Source organism: Canis lupus, chromosome 16, assembly GCF_011100685.1.
Source record: "Canis lupus familiaris isolate Mischka breed German Shepherd chromosome 16, alternate assembly UU_Cfam_GSD_1.0, whole genome shotgun sequence".
Classification (NCBI taxonomy): Eukaryota; Metazoa; Chordata; class Mammalia; order Carnivora; family Canidae; genus Canis; species Canis lupus.
The window spans coordinates 46,060,140-46,083,843 of NC_049237.1; the positions used below are offsets into that span (position 1 = coordinate 46,060,140).

The 23,704-nt window shown below is 37.6% G+C and overlaps 1 protein-coding gene and 1 long non-coding RNA gene across 4 annotated transcripts in view; one reads left to right on the forward strand and one right to left on the reverse strand.

The window, feature by feature from the left end:
* The window catches only part of PDLIM3 (PDZ and LIM domain 3), a 30,150-nt gene extending 23,193 nt beyond the window's left edge, over positions 1-6,957 (forward strand). For 2 of the 3 annotated variants that reach the window (XM_038560371.1, XM_038560372.1), the window contains exons 5-7: positions 2,677-2,810; positions 4,527-4,638; positions 5,907-6,957. In XM_038560371.1, the coding sequence (XP_038416299.1) occupies positions 2,677-2,810; positions 4,527-4,638; positions 5,907-6,096 (436 nt within the window). In that variant the 3' untranslated portion in view covers positions 6,097-6,957. Of the gene's footprint in view, positions 1-787; positions 1,052-2,676; positions 2,811-4,526; positions 4,639-5,906 lie in introns of all 3 variants that reach the window. The other variant, XM_038560370.1, reaches the window with a different exon arrangement.
* On the reverse strand, positions 5,057-15,836 carry LOC119869535. The gene is made up of 3 exons (XR_005371620.1): positions 15,525-15,836; positions 14,499-14,591; positions 5,057-5,264 (listed from the first exon to the last, which is right to left on the reverse strand). It is a non-coding gene; the product is annotated as an uncharacterized LOC119869535 (long non-coding RNA).
* Positions 15,837-23,704: the final 7,868 nt, after the last annotated feature.

The window sequence follows — 23,704 nt, forward strand, 5'->3', positions numbered from 1 at the left end:
TCTAAGACCACCTTATTTGCACTCTAATCAATTAATTTCAAGGTGACAAGCATTTATTGGCTCTTTCTAAAGCCTGTATCAAATCACTGAACAATTTATTAAAGTGTATTTTCACAAAGTTAAAGAATGAAAGTAGAGAAAGTTAAAATGGCAACTATAAGACATTTACAAAATAGCTTTAAAACATAATGTTTATCATGGAACCTTTAAATTGCTAGTTACTTTTCAATAAAAGCATAACTGCATTGTTGAAACATACTTCTTATTTTGAAATGTTTAGCCTAAATTTTTTATGGGATCTTCAGGCTGCATAGCTCCTTATATTTATGAAGGATCATTCAGTAATATTTTAATTTTAAATACCACAGCCCATAAATGTAAAAGGACATCCAGCCAATGTCCTGCCCCTGCATTATTTGTGACGTGGGCAAGCTTAAAATTATTTGGCCTATTTTTTAAAAAGCAAAGATTGTTGCATCTTTTCTACTTCACATACAACTCTGTGTGTAACCCTCAACATATTGCCTAGTAGAACAGAGCCAAAAAATGCAGTATCACCTGTACTTTTTCATTTTCTTGAACTTTCTGCAATCACAAATTTTGAAATGTCTTGCCTTTGTAAAATACATGCTAGCCAGAAATAAGTATTTCATTTGAATTTGGTTTAATTCACTTCTTACTTTCTGTCTTCAATTCCTTTTAACCTTTCTATACTTGTTCTCTGTGTTCTTCTGTCTGGATTTTCTGATTCCTGTGTCATGTCTGTGTCACGTGGTCATTAACACAGTGGATGCAGTACTCCGTCCGGTATTGACGGTGGCAGTGGACGTAGCACCCCTTCTTCTGTCAGTACTCTTAGTACAATTTGCCCAGGTGACTTGAAAGTTGCTGCTAAGATGGCCCCTAACATTCCTTTGGAAATGGAACTTCCCGGTGTGAAGATTGTACATGCTCAGTTTAATACACCTATGCAGTTGTACTCAGATGACAATATAATGGAAACACTTCAGGGTCAGGTTTCAACAGCGCTAGGGGAAGCACCCTCAATGAGGTAATACGAGTCTTTTTGAACCATGGGCGTATTAACTAAACACATGGGCAATGTCAACTTTACTGGGTGTCTTTTAAGGTTGTCTTCATTGAAGGAAAGCTATGGGGAAAGATTTAAAGAGAAAAAAAGACTAGGGGTGTATTGCAAATATCTAGACCTATAGAGAAAAGTGATTTCAAGAATTAACTAAATAGAATTTTATGTGACAAATCACAGTAAAATGCAATCAGGAAAGGAACAAATGTCTATGTCTTTAGGAAAGCTACAGCATTCTTTACAAATGTGCGGTACAATGCTTCTCAAAGTGATTTACATTATATGTATATTTACATTCTATGTTTCTTCTTTGGGGGTCAAAAATTGGGAAAGGAATGGGAAGTTCAGAGGAATTTTGAGGGATGACACCTCTTCTCTCTTTTAATGGTAGCTTGTGGAGAGGTAACCATGTTTTCATTTAGAATTTTTACCATGAATAAGGTTTTATAAGCTCAAGCTATTAACGTAAATATTTAATTTCTATTGGTCCCTATTTTGACTAATTGCTTCTTTACTAGGAACATTTGTTCAAAGTACTTTTGCCATCAGTTGCTTCAAAAAAGACTTATTATAAAACAAAATCTTATTACTTCTTTCAGTGTTACATAACCACTTTTTACAAATTAAAGTTTTTTTTAATGTTTTAGAGTACTGTGTAACAATAGTCCAACATATCTCTTGGGATGAATACAATGAGATAATAATTGTGTGATGTATCTCAAAGGGTTTTTGCAAGGAATTTCAGATATATAAGATGATGATTTTAAAATATGATATAGGTAGTAAAAATATGCAGATAGCAACTAACTTTCCTAGATAATGCAACTAAATGACATAGAATAATAAAGCATTTAGTGCCTGACATGTAGCATTATTGAGGTATTTTCTTATTGTTAATCATGAATTCTATTTGAAGAATATTAAAATAAAGCTGCTGTCATTGTTATAAATAAATTATAATGTATTATTAAAAAACAATCTAGCCAATATAACTGACATATATATGAAAGTTTTGACATTATGTACTTCCCCATACAAGTTGCGTTTATTTAATTTATAAGTAAAAAGATAACTTTATCACTTTCAGTAGTTAAATTAACCTTAAAAATAAAATTAAACCATATCTTTCAGATTAATATCAATAATGAATCTGATTTTTACTCACAATTTTATGACTGAGAATAATCAAACTGGGCTCACTCTTGCACTTCCTACAATGTGTATGTTGACTCTTCTGAGAAAATAATTTTGTTCACATTATAATTATATATCCATCAGGCACGAGTGTTATTTTTTTTTTAATTGCTATTCCCTAACAATCACATTTTAGTTGCCCTCTGACATATTGTGCCAGATGGAGAAGTGCTGATGTGACTCCCAGGTTAATGAATGACATCATTAAGGTAACTCATGTGAACTCATATCATATTTTTTTAACTGTAATAGAGATTAACTTGAAAATGCTGAATCTTTGTTGAGGAGTAACTGCAAATATAGTGATTATTGCTTATTCCTGTCTTGTGTCTTCTTGCACATTCCATGCCTCACAACACTCCTGACACTGCTTTACGTGCCATCCTGTGTTTCAGTGAACCCACAACCACCTCGGTGCCCCCCCAGTCGGATGTGTACCGGATGCTCCATGACAATCGGAATGAACCTACTCAGCCTCGCCAGTCGGGCTCTTTCAGAGTGCTCCAGGAATTAGTGAATGATGGGCCTGGTGAGCAGCCATGACTGTCTGCTGTAACAGTACTGATGGAGGCTGTTGGAAAAGTCAAGGAAGGGGAGCTAAACGTTGTGTATATATACTGGGATAAACATACTGGGAATGAAAATCTAAAAACTGATTTGTGATTGGTGATCACATGAATTCAGTGTTCATATGAACAGGATTCAGTGATCAAATGAGTCTTTCCTCAGAAGGATTTTGGTGGTGCTTGGTTTAGGAAAGGAGCTTCCAGAATGTATCCAAGTAGCCACCAACCTGGTGACAAAAGGACACCAAAGGCAAATTCCATCCATAGCAGTGGAGGGACTAATTTGGCTCAAAAGCTTTAAGTTAGAATTTTAAGCGGATATTGCAAAACTTCTCAGCACCTGCCCCGTCCAGGGTATCATCATCATCAAATGTAAAATAACACTGAAATAAATGAACCCTTTCTATGTTCCAAACCCTGTGCTAAATACTTTGCATACTTGATCACTTAGTCCTCACAATAACCTGTGAAGATAGGAACTTGTTTTTTGTCTTTTAACAATTAAGAAACAGACACACAGAAAGAATGGATTTGTACAAAGAGACACAGCCAGTAAGAAGCAGGGCTGATTCTCTAGCCCACTCCTGTTATCCTCAGAGCTCATACTCTTATCAATGTTTTTCTACCCCAAAAATATATATGCAGTCATTTCAAAGTTGCACAAAAATGCAAAATGCCCCACCATGATGGCTATTTTTTTAAAAAAAGAAATTTACAAGTGTTGGTGAGCATGTAGAAAAATTGGAACTCTTGTTCATTGTTGACGGGAATGTAAAATGGTGCAGCCACTATGAAAACCAATATAATGATTCCTCAAAAAGTTAAACAGAAAAAAAAAAGTTAAACAGAGAAATTACTGTATGATCCAACAATTGCACTCTGGGGTATATACCCAAAGAATTGAAAGCAGGGACTCAAGTAGATACTCGTACACCAATATTCAGCAGCACTATCCACAGTAGCCAGAGAGTGAAAACAACACATATGTCTATCAACTGATCGATGGGTACACAAAATGAGGTCTATCCACCCAATGGAATATAATTCAGCCTCAAAAAGGAGTGACATTCTGATACAGGCTTCAACATGGATAAACCTTAAAAACCTGCTGAGGGAAATAGGCTAGACACGGAAAGATAAGTATTGTGTACAACCACTTACGTGAGGCACCTGGAATAGGCAAGTCACAAAGAAATAGAGGTTACCAGGACCCTGGAGGAAGTTGGGATGGGGAATTACTGTTTAATGGATACAGAGTTTTTGTTTGGGATGATGAAAGAGTTCTGGAAAGAACTGTTGGCGATGATTGCACAACCTTGTCAGTGTATTTACTGCTACTGAATGAAATACACGTTTAAAAATGGTTAAGATGGTCAATTTTATGTTATGTATATTTTGCCACCATCAGAAACAGATGCAAAATGCTCTCCACTTCTTTCAGCATTTTATAACAGCTCCCTCCAACAACGATGACAATAACAAATTTTAATGGATTCTTTTTTGAAAGGCCCGATTTCAGAACAAGTTATGCTTGAACCGGTCCTACTCCTTTTGAAATGATAGTACTGGGGCAACTTAAGAATTCCTTAGGTTATAAAGTGCCTACCTTAAAATAGAAGCCGAATACAAACCGTAGCCAGCTGTTCCCTTGCCATAAATGGAAACACTTTGTTTTTCAGATGATCGTCCTGCTGGAACACGGAGTGTGAGAGCTCCAGTTACAAAAGTCCATGGTGGTGCTGGCAGCACACAGAAGATGCCACTCTGCGACAAATGTGGGAGTGGCATTGTGTAAGTTTCACTTATAACCTGAGAATTCACTACAAATCCCGGTATCTGTTCTCTATTTCTATTCAGTGACTTGAAATATATCCACAACATTTAGCACATTTTGACCAGAATGCCTTCAATGTAACCTAAAATTGGCATATAATGTGAGTCAGCAACCTGGACTTATAATTTCAGATATAGTCCCATTTAAAAAAACTGTCCTAGAAGTGTATTTTTAAAATTGCTTCCAAAAAACATAACTTCACTTTAAAAAGTGCTCCCTTTGTTAATGTATAGTCTTTAAATACTTCCTTTTTTGTATAAATTGAGGAAACCAAACACAGAGGCCATAAGGTTGTTAGTTAAAACACGTTATCTTTACTTGGTTTCTTAAGCTGCACAAATATTGAAATATAATTTTTTTTAAATACAGTCAGCTTACATTTCAAGGGCCCTTATGTTTGAAAAGCCACCCTTGCTAGTTTGAATCTTCAAGTGAACTAGATCGTTTCAATCTCTCTACTGCAAATGCCCCACATGGCCACTTCTTCCAGCCTTTACTCTGTTCCTCTACGATTAGCTCACGCACTGAGGCACCAGCTGTCCAATTATCCAGGATTTATCCCAGAAGGGCAGGGGAGATAGGCCTGGTTAGAGCAAGGAGGGGAATGTGACACAGAAAGAAAGAATGAGGACAGCAAGCTCAGAAGCAAAGAGGATCTCATAAAACACAATTGTTCATGATGGTACCCAAAGCAATCACTGCCTCTATGTTGGGGTGAACTGCTTTGACAGTAGAGGCGAGTCCACCCACCCATGGAAATTCCATCTCTGCTCTTTGACCTGTTTTCTCTGTGCTCCAAAGAATAGAGGCTGTACCACCAAGACAGAAGGCAATCAGAGGGCTGTTTGGTCATGTAGGCAAGCTTGGTCAAAATCAAAATCCTTTGCAGAGGTTTTGCCTTGTCTATACCATGTTTTCCTCTTTCAAAGAAACAATGGGCAAAGATCATGAAGGAAGATCCTATAACTTTTATAGAAACGACTTGTTTGAAAATTCTGAGACATATTCACAGGGTGACATCAGAGAGCGACACCCGATGTGTTACTATGGTTGTCCCGGGGTCTCCCTGACAATTGCATTGATTTCACAGCTGTGCTGGGTTTACAGCTGGAGCCTGTTTCCTGAGTGTGAAACAGATAACACCTGCCTTATCTGCAGTGTTGTCTCCCCCTGTATCATGTTTGGGGCTTTGTGTTTTTTCACTTCATCTCCTCTTTCTCAACAGTGGTGCTGTTGTGAAGGCGCGGGATAAGTACCGGCATCCGGAGTGCTTCGTGTGTGCTGATTGCAACCTCAACCTCAAACAAAAGGGCTACTTCTTCGTGGAGGGGGAGCTGTACTGCGAAACTCATGCAAGAGCTCGCACGAGGCCCCCAGAGGGCTACGACACAGTTACTCTTTATCCCAAAGCTTAATGAAGCCTTACACACCCCTGAGCACGCGCACACTCACATGCACGTACACAGGAACACATCGATGGCTTTGGGCAGACGTAGAGCAATCTGTTGACTCCAAATCTAAAACCAAGGCTTTTAGACATTTATCTTATTGTTACTGAAGAAAAGGAGTGCGAGACAAATGCCTGCTATAAATGTATGTGGAAACATTCATTTAGCTATGTTTTTTTTACAGCTCTTTTTCTCTCTGGGGCTAGCAATAACTTAATGACATTTAAAGCAATATTTTTTTTTGTATGTCATACTCCACCATTTATATTTATGCTATGACATCGAGATATTTGGGGGAGTCTCATGATCTTTCCTTAACAAGCTGATTTTGCGAATGTAGTAAATACCAAATGACAATCTTATATTCTAACACAACCTGCAATTGTCTGTTACCTGTTTTAACTACTATACTGCATGTCAGAAAGAAATTCCCTAGGTTGCTCTAGTTTCATATTCAAACAATTATACCACCAGATGCAACATACATAATAAACACATAAAATATTTTTAAAATACCTAATGAAGTGGCACTCGATGAATTCAAAGAAAATCAACATTCCAACAAGAGGGCCCAACCATATCTCGACATGTACATTAACAACTTAGGTATTTTAAGAAAAAATGTGGCTTCTTTAGTTTTTATAATTCCTTCACTCTTTCTTTTGAGCCCACAATTTCTGCTGATAGGAGGGACATTTAAATTTGCTAATTAAAGATAATTCAGTCCCTTTCCCATAAAAACAGTTTCTTGTGCTTTGAAATGGTCTCTTGCATTTTATAAATGTTTCTTTCAGACAAAATATTCAATCAATACAAGGCTCAGACCTCGCTCACGGGTGTTTCTTTATGCTCAAAATTTCACCACTGCTGCCTCTTCCCTCTCAAGATAGCATCTCCAAGAGGAGACAGTCTTAGGGCCCTTCCGAGAAAGAGAGGGGCTGCTAGTCTCCCTGGATCCTACTGTATCCACTGCTAAAATCCATGGCTTCACTTGTGGTCTATTTTTTCCACATGGTTGGAAGCAGGCAACAAACCCACCTCCAGCATCATCTCCAGAAGTCTCAGCTCAGCCTCCCCTGGACTCAAGGGTCCTTTGCATCTCAGACCTGAACTCCGTCTGGCCCCTGGCTCTGTCTTGTCACTTCACCTCTCACTTTAGTGGCCATGGCAATGCCCCTACCTTGCATGTCTTACCTACTTCCGGGGCTCCTCACTGGGGGTACATGGGAAAATTCTGAAACTGTCCCCTCCACATAGAGACCATGGGAAATTGGGAGGGTGTGGAGGTGGGGAGGTAGGGCCTGTCTCAGGCCCTTGGTCTCACCCCCTGGTCACAACATCATCTCTACCCTATTACCCTACCCTCTACATCTATACCCTCCCCTATGGGCCTGAAGCAGGTAATCTCCCATTGTCCCAAATGGAAAATAGGGCACACATTGTATTGCTCTGGGATTCCCCCAAACTTAAGTAATTATTTCTGACCTGTATAAGCATTTGATCTAGTGAGAGGAGCCACAACACCTACCTGGCCCCTTAGGCGTTATAGATTGCAACTGGAGCCCCTTGCACCAGAACAGATTCATTAACAGAGGCATTAAAATAAAATAAAGAAAAAACTTAGGATCAAAGAAATGGGTGTACCAAAAATAGATTATAATTTTTGTTCAGATGTTATTTCAAAATATTTTGTTCTGGGAAGGACATAAAATTAAAGGTTTGGAAGCCAGAGAGAAAATAAATGGTAACTGATTTAGAAAACACAAAAACACTGAAAGCCAAAGCAGCAGTGGGGAAAACTGAAAACCAATCCAATCCACCCTCTGGAATCTTGCAAAGGTGTGGAAATTAACAGCACCAGCATTTCTGGGCGAGAGGATAAGGGTGGAGTGACGATTGGGAGAAGCAAGTATAAACTGTTCAAGAAGTATTTAATCTCCAGAGCTGTTCCCTCTCTCACATCTCACAGCCCTTTCCAGTGGAAGTCTGCTAGGGATTATCTGTAAAAGATAAAACAACATCTCAACCAGGGTCAGGAAGCACAGCTAAGGATATGCGTATTGTACTAAAAAGTGATTAAATTAAGAATGAAAGATTCATGATAAAAGTGTACATTAAACATTATGTTGTACATTAATTAGGCTGTATTTTAGTATATAGTAGAATAATAATGAACAGCTTAAGTTCACATGTTTAATAATGAACTTGAAAAAGGGTAGTGCAGTTTAAAAAAAATAGTATAGTCCTAATCTGAAATTTGAGAGAGATATGGCTTAAATCTGGTAATTCAGACTATGTGACCAAGGCTTGGGAAGCATGCCCTGAAGTTGTAAGTTCATTATATTTCATAAAAATTATTCTTTCGACAATTAAATCTAGAAATTTCAACATGTAGAGAATTAATAAATAGAAATGAATGTAATAGGGACACCTGGGTGGTTCAGTAGTTGAGTGTCTGCCTTCGGTTTAGGGTGTCTGGGATCAGGTCCCACATTGGGCTCCTACAGGGAGCCTGCTTCTCCCTCTGCCTGTGTCTCTGCCTCTTTCTCTATCTCTCATGAATAAATAAATAAAATCTTTTAAAAAAGAAATGAATGCAGGGCAGCCTGGATGGCTCAGCAGTTTGGTGCCGCCTTCAGCCCAGAGCCTGATCCTAGAGACCCAGGATCGAGTCCCACGTCGGGCTCCCTGTGTGGGGCCTGCTTCTCCCTCTGCCTGTGTCTCTGCCTCTCTCTCTCTCTGTGTTTCTCATGAATAAATAAATAAATAAAATATTAAAAAAAAGAAATGAATGCAATAATATACATATAGATAAACTCCTAAAGACTCCACCAAAAACTGCTAGCACTGATAAATGAATTCAGTGAAGTCAAAGGATACAAAATCAAAGCACAGAAATCTGTTGCATTTCTGTACACCAATAATGAAGCAGCAGAAAAAGAAATTAAGAAAACAATCCCATTTATAATTGCACCAAAAATAGTAAGATACCTAGGGATAAACCTAACCAAGGAGGTGAAAGACCTATACTCTGAAAACTATAAAACACTGACAGAAGAGATTGAAGATGACACAAAGGAATGGAAAGACATTCCATGCTCATGGATTGGAAGAACACATATTTTAACACATATTTTAACAATATCTATACTACCCAAAACAATCTACACATTTAATGCAATCCCTATCAAAACACCAACAGCAGTTTTCACAGAGCAAAAACAAACCATCCTAAAATTTTTATGGAACCACAAAAAAACCCCTAATAGCCAAAGCAATCTTGAAATAGAAAAGCATAGGAGAAGGCATCACAATTCTGGACTTCAAGATATATTACAAAGCTGTGATCATCAAAACAGGACAGTACTCATACATAGATCAATAGAACAGAATAGAAAACTCAAAAATAAACCCACAATTATATGGTCAAGTAATCTTTGACAAAGCAGGAAAGAATATTCAATGGGAAAAAGACAGTCTCTTTAACAAATGGTGTTGGGGAAACTGGGCAGCAACATGCAAAAGAGTGAAACTAGACTACTTTCTTACACCATACACAAAAATGAACTCAAAATGGATGAAAGACCTAAATTTGAGAACTCAAACCATCAAACCAGGAGAACAAGGTAGTAACCTCTTTGACATTGGGTGGAACAACTTCCTACTAGATACATCTCCTGAGGCAAGAGAAACAAAAGCAAACTTAAACTATTGGGACTACATCAGAATAAAAAGCTCCTGCACAGCATAGGAAACAATCAACAAAACTAAATGGCAGCCTTTGGAATGGGAAGAGATATTTACAAATAAAATATCTGATAAAGTGCTAGAATCCAAAATATATAAAGAACTTCTAAAACTGAACACGCCAAAAAACAAATAATCCAGTTTAAAAATGGGCAGAAGACACGAATAGACATTTTTACAAAGAAGATACACAGATGGCTAACAGACACAAGAAAAGATGCTCAACATCACTCACCATCAAGGAAACACAAATCAAAACTACCCTGAAATATCACCTTACACCAGTCAGAATGGCTAAAATTAACAAGACAGGAAACAACAGGTGTTGGCCAGGATGAAGAGAAAGGGGAACCCTCTTACACTGTTGGTGGGAATGCAAACTGATGCTGCCACTGTGGAAAACAGTATGGAGTTTCCTCACAAAGTTAAAAATAGAGCTACCCTATAACCCAGCAATTACACTACTAGATATTTACCCAAAGGACACAAAAATACTGATTTGAAGGGATACATGCACCCCAAGCCTTATAGCAGCATTATCAACTATAGCCAAATTATGGAAAGAGCCCAAATACACATAGACTGATGAATGGATAAAGAAGATGTGATTATATTATATTATATTATATTATATTATATTATGTAATACTATTCAGCCTTAAAAAAAAGAATGAAATCTTGCATCAGCAATGACATGGATAGAACTAGAGAGTATAATGCTAGACAAAATAAGTCAGTCAGAGAGAGACAAATACTATATGATTTCACACATATGTGGAACTTAAGAAACAAAACAAACAAGCAGGGACACCTGGGTGGCTCGGTGGTTGAATGTCTGCCTTTGGCTCAGGTCATGAACCCGGGGTCATGAACCTGATGCAGGACTTGCATCAGGTTCCCATAGGGAACCTGCTTCTCCTTCTGCCTGTGTCTCTGCCTCTCTCTCTCTGTTTCTCTCATGAATAAATAAAATTAAAAAAAGCAAGCAAGCAAATGGAAAAAATGGGAGACAGAGAGAAAGTAAGAAACAAACTCTTAATTATAGAGTACAATCTGAAGGGAGCAAGTAGGGGATGGGTTAAATAGGTGACGGGGAATTAAGGAGTTCACCTATCATGATGAGCACTGGGTGATGTACGGAATTGTTGAATGACTATAGTGTACACCTGAAACTGATATAACACTATATGTTAACTAAAATTAAAATAAAACCTAGATAAAAAAGAAATGAATGCAATTGGAAATTTTTTTAAATACATATAGTACAAAATAAGAATAGCATTGTTAAAATGAAAAGGAATTAAAACTTTTAAAAAATGAGACAGCAATATGTCCCCCTATATCAGTATTTTGTCTCTCAATAGTTCACACCAGATTCTACATAGGAATTCATGCCATGAAGAAAGAGTGCCGACCAGTTTTGATTTAGCTCACAGAATAACATATTTTCTTAGTAAAAAAACTAATCACTGTGTTCCTATTTACAAGCTTATTAAAGTCAACAATGATCAATGAAATTATCCACTAAGATTAAAAACTGGGCATCTATGAACTTTGGACTCATGATTAACTAAATTGCAAGTTTGTTTGTTTGTTTGTTTGTTTTCAGAGTAAACACAGGATAGGGTTGCTACGCTCTCTATCAATAAGATGAATGATTGAATAAAAACCAGTCCTAGTTTTCACATATGCTTGCACCTGTGTAAGCAGAGTAAAACAGTGGTTAATGTGACACACGGACAGTTTACTCATCTCTACGTAAGATAATCTCCAGTTTGTCCAACATGGGAACACTCCAAGATAAACAGAATGTGACTCTGGGTCTCTTCTATTAACAACTGTAGTCGCCAAAATTTGTCAAGTTGACCTTTGAACGGATTTTATTTCCATCCTAGATAACTGCAACTTTAACCGTTACTCTTAATGATCATGCCATCAGAACCTGATGTTCTTTTACTATTTATGCTGCGCCATCTGAACCATAAGCATAAAATGGGCGATTCAAAAAAAGAATGTTTAGATAATTCAAGTAAATAAACCATTTATCTTCTCTAAATGACCATTTCAAGACAATCCTCTCAAGTTTATTCATTTTGGAGAGCACTCAGTAAATATTTACTTGAAAACCTACCAAGTAAGAGATGTTTTATAGGACTTTTGAATACATTTACATTTGTGTACATTTACAAATGGATGTTTTAAAGCCAACTAGAATGCTTCGTGGGCTTCATTTTAAAACAAAGCACTTAGAAGAAGTGGTTGCTTATAATTATTTCCTTTCAAATTTTCTAGTAATATTATCAAACACTCATTTCAGAAGAACATAAAATCAGATACCAACATTACCTTTTTAATTAATTGAAAACTTTGTCTAAATATGCAGAGAATGTCCAACAGCATGTTTTCCTTTCTCTAGAAATAAGGCATGTCAGCATGTTTTAATTTATGAAAATCCAAGGCACAATTCCCTTGTCCATTATTCAAAGATGAATGCAATATCTGCTCTCAAAACCTAATTGCTACCTATATCATAAATATTAAGCACAAATGGATTTTAAATTAAGATCATACAAAATGCCAAATACTTGGAGATAAAAATTATTCCATTCATTCATTTATTCAATATTTCAGTGGTGAGAGAGTATAGGCAAGTTATTATTTCTGCACCAAAAGCAAAACCATGTTGTGAGTTTGAGAACTACCTCTCAGGAGGATAAATCCCCATTCTGTCTCTTTGTCTGCAGGATAGGGGTTGAAAAACACAGGAGTGTGTATTGGCCATCATATGTGTATGTGCCAAGGTGTGCACATATCTCTGGTTCACAAAACCACTGAGGCGATGCAACTAATGTCACATAGAAGAAGAGCCTGCTTTAGGCACAATCATGCCCATGGATGCACTAGTGGCTCAGGCCTGCCTTTTTATGCATCTGGGCTCCAGTTGCTGCTGAGTTCCCGAAGCTCCCAACCATGACCCTTGCAGAGCACTACTTCATGTTACAAAACTTTTCATTCCTGAAAGTATGTGACCCCCTTCTTTCTGATGCTAGACTCCTTCTGGTTCTTGCACACTAAAGGAGCTGCATTGGCAAGGACCACTTTAAAAATAGTATGTTTCCTTTGCTATGTGAAGATACCATTAATGTGTACTTTCAACAGAGCAAATGAATTTGCCATAAGAAGACTGTTAAAGTTCCTGCTTCTCCGGGACTGGGCTTTCCTGTCCTGGAGGATCTCGCTGCCCGGCCTTAGCCCGGCTCCTCTTGGGGGTCCATCCCCCACTGGATTCTTTTTTATTTTTTTTTTCCGTCTCCCTACCTTGTTAGAAGCACAAACTCTTCTCTCTGTAGCATTCCAGCTGTTCTCTCTTTAAATCTCAGGCCGAATTCATAGGTTTTCAGGATGATTTGAAAGTTATCTAGGTAAGTTGGTGGGAACAGGTGACCTGGGGACCCTACTCTTCTGCCATTTTGCCCCACCCCCCGAATTTGCCATAAGAAATCCACATTCCTTGCTTGCCTTCAGCTAGAAGCTATGACATGAGTCAGAGGTGGTGTCCATGACCCTTGGAACAGAATGAAACTTCTAAATTGAATCAAGAACCTAGCCACGTGGATAGCATGCTCTCACTGAATGGGATAGCCAGCTGGTTAACATGATAAACACAATGTCAAGTGCAAGTCTGGACTGTTTGGCCTGGTAAAGTCCCAAAGATTGTCCAGTCTATCTCCCTTGTTCTGAAGATTAAGGTGTTAAAGCCCTGCGGCAGACCTGCAGTTAGAATCCAGATCCTGGGGCACTGGTGGCTCAATCGATTGGGCATCTGCTTTTGGCTCAGGTCATGATCCTGGAGTCCTGGGATCAAGTCTCACTTGATCCCTGCTTGGCAGGGGAGCCTGCTCCTCCCTCTGCCCCTCACTCCACTTGTGCTCTCTCGCTTGCATGCTCTCTCTCTCTCAAACAAATAAATAAAATCTTTTTTTTAAAAAAAGAATCTAGATCCTTATTCAGAGCACATTCTGTGACAATCTCCTTATTTACTCATTACTTAATAAAATCATTACTTAATATTTTTATTATTCCACATTACCTAGTACTTATGTGAGAGATGATTTTTATTATAAAGAGAACAAACATGGACTACAAGTTAATTCTGATATAAATAAAATTACAGAGAGAAAGAATTATAATAGTGTTTAGAATTCATAGATTTAAAGATTTCCAAAACATATTACTTATTACTAGGGAATATTAGTGAGTTTAAATTTTTCTTTTCTAATTGTGTGGTCTTGTACAAAAGTTAAGTTCTCTGATACTTCACCTCATCTGTAAAATATTTATTTGGCATAATCATAAGAATTAGAAATAATGTATAAATGTGACTGGTATTATGTCATGAACTTTATAAGCATTCAGTTAAAAATCTACACACTCAAATAAAATGCATATAGTCAATAATGGGACCTTCGTCCTCTCTATAGCTACAAAATTATAACTAAAGTTTTAGTCGTTGCTGTCATTCTTTGCCTATGATTGAGAAACCAAAATTTTTACTTAGGGTCAACCTTAATTCTGTTAGTCTTCTAAATTCTTAAAATATATAAGAACTGCTTTGAACTTACCATTGGGTGTAACAAATATTGCCATGAGTCTTTGGTGCAGTCAGGTTGCATGAACTCAAGCTTTTAAAATTACCCTCCTCAAGCCAAGATGTCCTTCGACAGATGAATGGATAAAGAAGGTGTAATTTATATTTATATATATAATGTAATCTATTATACATTATTACATATATGTAATGTAATACGTATGTAATTTTTATAAATAAATTATATATATTTAAATAAGTATATAAATAAATGCACACACAATGGAATATTACTCAGCCATCAGAAAGGATGAACATCTACCATTTACATCAACATGGATGGAACTGGAAGGTATTATGCTGAGTGAAATAAGTCAATCAGAGAAAGATAATTATCATATGGTTTCACTCATATATAGAATATAAGAAATAGTAAGTGAACCATAAGGGAAGGCGGGGAAACTGAATGGGGAAAAATTAGAGGAAGACAAATCATGAGACTCCTGGCTCTGGGAAACAAAGAGTTGCAGAAAGGGAGGTGGGTAAGGGGATGGGATAACTGGGTGACAGGCATTAAGGAGGTATGACGTGATGAGCACTGGGGATTATACTATATATTAGCAAATTGAATTTAATTAAATAAAATAAAAATAAATAAATAAAATTACCTTCCTCAGGGGCACCTGGCTGGCTCAGTCAGTTAAGCATCTTTAGCTCAGATCATGATCTCAGGGTCCTAGAATTGAACCCCTTATCTGGCTCCCCACTCTGTGGAGAATCTGCTCTCTTCCTCTGCCCTTCCACTCTCTCATACACACATACATACACTCCTCTCTCTTAAATAAATAAGTAAATTTTTTAAAAATATTTTATTTATTTATTCATGAGAGACACAGAGACAGAGGCAGAGACACAGACAGAAGGAGAAGCAGGCTCCATGCAGGGAGCCCAACGTGGGACTGGATCCCGAGACTCCAGGATCATGCCCTGAGCCAAAGGCAGACGCCCAACTGCTGAGCCACACAGGCATCCCAGTAAATCTTTAAAAAAATAAATTTACCCTCTTCACATGAAGAGAAGTTCCAACGAACTTCATGTATTTGATCCATCTCAGTGTGAAATGTCAACTCTCCTGGGACCATCAGGAATAGGTATCTAGTTCTTGAATCTTCTGGCTTGATATAGCTGTGCTCATTTAATTGGCTCTTGATTTTTGACACCAAAGAATATTTAAAAGGCATAAAACACCATTTTGAACCTGGGATTAAATAGTGAAAAGTATACATCATAATAGTTTTTAGGGGTTTACACATTACTTAGTTGGAAATGTGTCAGATATTTTTTATGAGTTATTTTAATTTAAGCCTTAGAACAACCCTGTAAAGTAGGGATAATCATCCTCATTTCATGGTTGACAAAACTGTGGTCTGGCAAGATTTTATGATTTCTCTATAGCTTACATCTAGAAGATAGCAGAGCTAGTTTGGGTTCAGCTTTGCCAGTGTCCAGAGCTCATTTTCATAATCACCAAGTTCTAATACCTGGAGTCAGTTATATTGAAGTGAAATCTAGGAGATAATTTTTACAAAGCTTACTGAGGGCTCTGTTGTCCCATGAAAGCTTTATTTTTTTTTTAAGATTTTATTTATGTATTCATGAGAGACAGAGAGAGAGAGGCAGAGACACAGGCCAAGGGAGAAGCAGGCTCCCTGCAAGGAGCCCGATATGGGACTCGATCCCAGATTCCGGGATCATGCCCTGGGTCAAAGGCAGACACTCAACCACTGAGCCACCCAGGCGTCCCTCATGAAAGCTTTATAATCATCCTAAACTTAAAAGCTATTACATCCCTTGTGCAGAAATCACATGAAGCAGCAGAGACAGGTATTCAAGAGCATGGATTCTAAAACCAGATGACTCAGCTTCAAATTCTGTCTCCACCGTTAACTATAGGAGAAACCTCTTGGTGTTTCAGTTTCCTTGTCTGTAAAATGGGAAGAAAAATAATCCTTTCCTCGCAGGGCAGCTGTGAAGATCGAATGAGTTCATACATGTAAAACACTGGGGTTATTGCTTGGTACATAGCAAGAGCATTGGATATTGCTATTATTTTAGCATTGATCAAGCACTTTCCAGAAAAGGAATTTATGAATCATCTGAACAAGGAGGAACATTTCTATTTATGTTATTTTTTTAAGAGAGAGAGGGGACAAAGAGGCAGAGAGAGAGAAAGGAATCTTAAGCAAGCTACACACCCAGCATGAGCCCTACATAGGGCTCCATCTCACAACCCTGAGATCATGACCCTGAAATTACAACCTGAGCTGAACCCGAGTCAGATGCTTATCTGACTGAGCCACCCTGGCGCCCCTTCTTACCCATGTTGTTTCTTTTGGTCCTAACCATTTCTAATCTTAAGAATCTATTTAACAGACTTGTGACAAATACATATTTATGTTGTGTTCTTTTAAAAAATAATAGCCTTATTGATATATAGTTTACATACCACATAATCCACCCCTGTGAAGTTTCTTAGTATATTCAGTGGTTCTTAGTATATTCAGAGTTGTACAGGCTGAATCAGACTCCTCAGTCTAGAGCAGGATACAGAGACCGCTACCTCTAAATTTGCCCAAACCAATAAATACCTATTCATCCTCAGCAAGCTTCACAGAGGGCTGATCTGCCCTCAGGGCCTTTTTCCAGAGAAAGGGCATTCATTCCCCATCATTGGCCTCTGTCAGGAGGAGGAAATCTCCATATCATCTGTACAAAATGGCCAAAGCTTCCCATGTTCAAAGAGACTGTTGGTTTTCTGTCTTCTTCTTGGTCCAAATCATGCTCATTACTTTATTCCTCAAGTTGTCTTCCCAACTTATTCTTCCCACGCTGCCCTTGTCACTGACTCTTCCCAGTCTGTGAGGGTGCTCAAGTACTATACGAGATATAATAATATCTCTTTCCCTAACAACTATTCCTTCTCAAGCTACCTTGATAGTGACCTACGTCTACCCCTTTAGCACACCAAACTTCTCAGAGTTAGGTCAACCCCATTTCCACAGTGTCCCCAGCTTACCACAACCAATAAGTCCTCTTAAAATGGCAACCAACTTCCTGAGAACAGAAGCTAGTGGCCATTCTTAGTGAGTTGTGGGCTTCATTCTGTACAGATGAAATCAGGCTAAAATCAACACTAAAAGAAACTTAGAGGAGGCAGAGTGGAGGTGTTCACATTTGGAGCAATCCCTTGAGCTGTCAATGGCCCACTCCACACAGTAGACCTCCTCTGTGGTGTCTCCTCCCTCTGACCAACGTGCTTGTCCTATGGAAATTACCCAAATGTGTTATATCTTGGGAGAAGTTTGATCACTTTTTCACACTACTGTAGATCTCAGCTATGGTTGATAGCCTTGTGATCTCAGGCTTAAAACAAGATCTTCCAAGGCTAAAAAAAACAAGAAGTATTTTAGTCTGGTAATGGATTGCTAAGAAAAGATTTGACTAGCTTGTGTTTGTGCAGTTCTCCTGAATCTGTTCCAGATTCTTGAATCTTCAGCTGTTAATCAACAGGTGAAAGCGGATCCTCTAGGAGGAGCTACCATTTGAAGATTTTGAAATACTGTGACTCACAGACTTTTTTCATTGTCAGTACAGATTCTAATTCTGTCCTTTAGCAATGAATTTCACAATTAAAAAAAAAATAATCATACATTTTCAGGAAAGTTGTTGAATCAACAGAGACATGTGACCCGAGATAGCACATCTCCTGATAGAATATGCTCCACTGTCTATAAGGTCAGATGAGATAGAAACAGTCTCACCCCACTGAGAAAGGACAGGTGAACTGTGATATCACATCAGGAAATAGGAACTTTGAGTTCTAGCATTAATTATATTTATACTTCTTCTATACTTTTATAAAATTTAGATGAAATGTTGTCCTATCTCATAAAACCATAATGTATTATAGAGGGAAAAAACATTAAAATAAACTGATTTGGGCAAAACCAGTGTGTCAGAATCAGGAAGTCTGTCACTGACCAGTTACAGAGCTTTTCAAAAGTTCCTAAACCTTCCCATGTTTCAGTTTTCTCCTATACCAATCTAGAAAATTATTTTCTTCATAAAATTCCACAATTCTCAATACCAGTAAGTATAAGTAAAAATACTTCACCAAAAGCTTAATTATTGGAGAAATAAATACACTGGGGAGGGAGGAAAGTTAACATCCCTCAGAGTCAGTGTTCTGATTATAAACTTTGTTTATCAATTTTAAATGAGATAATGATTCATTCAGTGTTACAGGAGCAGGAACAGTGACAGGTAGGCTCCAGCAAGTATAATGCATAATTTGCCAGATTTTTCTGTTCATCAGTGACATTTCATTTCTAAATATTGAAAATCTGAGTGTTGTAGAAGACACTGAAGGCTTAACAGCAGCCGAAGAGCCGCAAGAATCTCAGAGGACCAGGAGAATGAGCTTTTCCCCATTTTGGAAGTCTAAAGGAAATTGTGTTATACTCTCCCTTTTACCTAATTCTAAGTTCTAGGTAAGCAAATAATCATCTTACTTGACTTGAGCAACTTGGCAATGAAGAAATTTAGGGTCAAAATGGTAGAATGAGAGCACATATAAGAAAAATACATTTTAATATAAAGCATATAACTTTTATGGGTAATTATATTCTTTACAATAAATGGTGGGTCAAACAGATAGCCATAATTTTAAAAATAGATGTTGACACCTACCTCACACTCTATATAAAGATCAATTCCAGGGGCACCTCAGTGGCTGAGTCGGTTAAGCATCTGCCTTCGGCTCAGGTCATGATCCTAGGGTTCTGAGATCAAGCTCCACATCTGGCTCCTTGTTCAGTGGTGAGTCTGCTTCTCCCTCTCCCCTTGCTCATGCCCCCCCCCACTTTCTCTTTCTCCCAAATAAATAATAAAACCTTTAAAAATATATCAATTCCAGATGAATTAGTAAATCTAAATATGAAAGGTAAAACAATCCAGCTTTTAGGGAAAAAAATGGAGAAATCATTTCACAACCTTGTAAAAGCAGACACTGGGTATCCATTCCCAAAGAGGGACCAGGGAGCACCCATGTGTGGGGGAGAGTAAGTAGTCAGAGCCTCCACATGGGGACTTGGTGAGAGACTGGCATTGAGAGAATGGATATTTACAAAGGTATTGCTCACATAAATAAACATATAAAAGATCATGGGAGTCAACTTTCTCAGTGTTGGCAAGGGAAATTACAAATATGGAAAGAGAGAAGACTAGAAGGAGACTGTGATGTTGGACTGGAATTGGAGGTATCATGAACTCTTGGTTCTCAGTACACAGAGATAGAGAACTAAATATAGTTGGAATGTTCATGTGTTTGTATATGTGTATGGAGATGGATGTGTCTATGTATGTGTGCACAGATATGCAAATATAGGCACACATATCTATGTAAATACACATACACACACACATACAGAGATTCCCCAGCTCTATCCACTAAGATGGCCCCGGAGCAGCTATAACCAGATACCAACACTCACACCTCACACTCACATTCTAGTTCCTAAATACCATTCTCTTCTAAAAGAAACCAAGGCTGAAGCCTTGGGTAAAGGGCTGATTTCAAGGCGAGGGTAGGGAAAGTATGGGATGAGACTGGAACATCTGGTTGTCCAGCCAAAAAAAAAAAAAAAAAGACAAAATGCTCCAGTGATAAAGGAGACATGTCAAAAGTACACAGAAGCCAGCTAAAGAAATGCCCACTGACCCAACTAGGACAATTTAAGCAACAGTATTGATCACGTTAGCAAAAGAAGATAATCAATTGCAATCCACCAAATAAAATAGGAAACTCCGAGTCCATGAGACTCTGATTAAGGATGCATGTCATGACAAATACATGCAGTGCAAGAATTTGGACTGAACCCTTTTGCTCAGAAGGACAATATTGGGAGAATCGGTGGGACTTGAGTGGAGTCTGAAGATTAGATAGCACTAATGTGTCAGTGCCAATTTCTGGATTTTGATGGCTGTATTGTGCTCATAATGAGGAATGTCCTTGTAAGATACGTATCAAAATATTCAGGAGTAATGGGACACGATGTCAGCAACTCCCTCTTAATGGTTCAAGAAAAAATGAAACATGTAGCTCCAATTTTACTAAAAGTTGGTGATAATTTAAAAACTTTTTTTTAAAAAAAAGGACACTGGAGCACCTGGGTGGCTCAGTCGGCTAAGCACCTGCCTTCGGCACAGGTCATGATCCTGAGGTCCTGGCACTGAGCCCTGCTTTGGGCTCCCTGCTTGTCAGGGAGTCTGCCTCTCTCTCCCTCTGCCCCTCCCCACCCCACTCTTGTGGTGTGTGTGTGTGTGTGTGTGTGTGTGTGTGCGCGCGCGCGCATGTGCACATGCACTCTCTCACTCTTATCTCTCTCAAAAATAAACAAAATCTTTTTTAAAAATTTAAATAAATAAATAAACGGAGACCAAAAAGGCAAAAATGCTGAAGGAACTCAAATATATTTCAAGCCCATTTTCAAAACTCAAAGACTTATTTTTTTAATACTGAAAGACCTAAAAAACATACAACTTTGAGTAAAAAGAGCAAACTGCAGAATAAAACATAAATTATCATACCATTTCTGAAAAATTTTAAAACAAACAAGTGCAATCATCTACATTACTCATGAATACATAAGTAATTACTATAAAAATATAAGAATGGACTATAAGGCTATATACCCCAAATTCATTATAGTGGTTTCTTGTGGGAAGAACATGGGGAGGAGGAACAGGATAGGAGGTAGTAGGGAGTTTACTTTTATGTAATGTTTTAATTTTTCTAAATAAATATAAACCAAATATGTCAATAGAGTTATAATTGTTAATTCTGGGAGATGGAAGCAATATTATAAAACTTATCAAAAATAGTTTAATAAAACATAATGAAGACTTTACATTTTATAGGCCATCTAAATCTACATTTACTTAGAAGCTTGTAAAATTTTTAGAAGTTTGATAAATGCATCAACAAAGTTAACATACAATACAAATTAGACAACACACCTGCCTGCTTCTTAAAATATACATTTTTCCTTATTTTTGAGCTAGAATTGTTGAATCTTTTTTAATTGAAGTTTTGAATCTTTTTAAATAAGGAAAAGATATCAACAGTTCATGAAATCTCACCATAGACTCTGAGGTCTAGAGCTCTGGTTCACAGTCAGCCTCCTATGTAGCTACTGTACCTACCCGTCACACAGAATCCCACTAATCCTCAGAACAATCTTGTTGGTTCCCTGTTGTTCAGATAAGTAAACTCATGGTCAGATCGGGGAAGTCATTGAATCACTGCTAGATTCAGACTAGAATTTCAAGTATAGGCTGTGATAGGTGACAATGGTTTTAAGTGATACCAAGTATTCAGATAAGACTTCCTCAATGTACATTCGCCAATGCATTGGGGCATTCCCCAGAGAGATATGTCCACCATCCACCCTCATTTTTTAGGGACATGTTCTCTTCTTACAACTTGCAGGTTCTCCGTCATCAGCAAAGGGGGTCTTTTTTTTTTTTAGCAAAGAGGGTCTTGATGTGAGGCCTTACCCAAGGGGCCTCTTTGGAGAGGATGCCATTCATATCATAGACATCTTTATTATTTAAAACATTTTTATGTATTAATTTTTATAATTTTGTAGGCTTCAAAGATGGGCTTTTTTATGTTAATTATAAGAAGTTTCTGATGAATTATTTTTTCTTCTGAGAATATATATATGACTTAGTTTACAAAAAAAAAAAAGTTTGAAAACCAAAGGTCTTATTGACCTAACTTCTAAAATAAACTGTCCTAAAAAAATAAAAAAAAATAATAATAATAATAAAATAAAATAAAATAAACTGTCCTTCGGGATCCCTGGGTGGCGCAGCGGTTTAGCGCCTGCCTTTGGCCCAGGGCACGATCCTGGAGACCCAGGATCGAATCCCACATCGGGCTTCCAGTGCATGGAGCCTGCTTCTCCCTCTGCCTGTGTCTCTGCCTCTCTCTATGTGTGTGACTATCATGAATAAATAAAAAAATTTAAAAAAAAATAAAAAAAATAAACTGTCCTTCTAAGTAAAGAACTGCCTTTCTTACTGATGAGGAAGTATCTTAAAGTATGTCTCTACTGAAATTAGAGCACTGGCTAAATTTGAGTTTGACATTGTAACTCACCATCTGCTTTTTATTTTTTTTTTAAGATTTTATTTATTCATGAGAGACACAGAGAGAGAGAGAGAGAGAGAGAGAGGCAGAGACACACAGAGGGAGAAGCAGGCTCCATGCAGGGAGCTCCGCGCAGGACTTGATTCCGGGTCTCCAGGATCACACCCTGGGCTGAAGGCCGCACTAAACTGCTGAACCACCGGGGCTGCCCTCACCATCTGCTTTTTATATTCTATACTAAATGGTGTGCCAAAGTCCTCCCATTTATCCCCAAGAAATTTCTGTGTAATAACCAATATTTACTTGCCATCATCACCTACATATATCACATAGACAAATTAGAGTTATTAGAGAACTTTACATTATATTAACATTGTTAGATATTAATTTGTTACATGAAATACAATATTTGTTATGGAAATGTCATTGGTATAGAAATTACCTTATTAAACTGCAGTAGTGTTTTATCTACATTCTCACTTCAAAGTACTCTGAATTATTTAGAGTAATAATTTAACAGACACATTGCTGAAAATTTGTGTAGCTATCAGGGGAAAAAGCTAGCTTTGTCACTACCAGTCATCAATGGCGAACATAAATTCTCAAAACACAATTTATTGAAATTGTCTATGATGCCACAAGAAAGATTATCAAATCTTCTAGAGACCATTCCTATAGGAAACAAGAAAGTACAGCAAGTCAACATTGAGACTTATCATGATGAGTTTCATTTCCATAAAACCAAAACATGTAATCATGATATAATAAATCATTGTGTCATGACTTTAAATCCCTTATTGTGACTTAAAATTTGAATTTTCAATTATTTTATAGTCTATCTGTAACGGCTGCGATTGCAAAATAAGTAATATATATTCATTAAAACCTTTACTTAAAGTTTGTGGTCTGCACAATGTATGGACCGCAGCCACGCCAGCCGGTCCTTCATTGAACAAGTTCCAGATTCCAAGGCCACATTCATCTTCCGCAAGTGGTTTGCGCAGGTGCACAGGAAATTAGCGCGC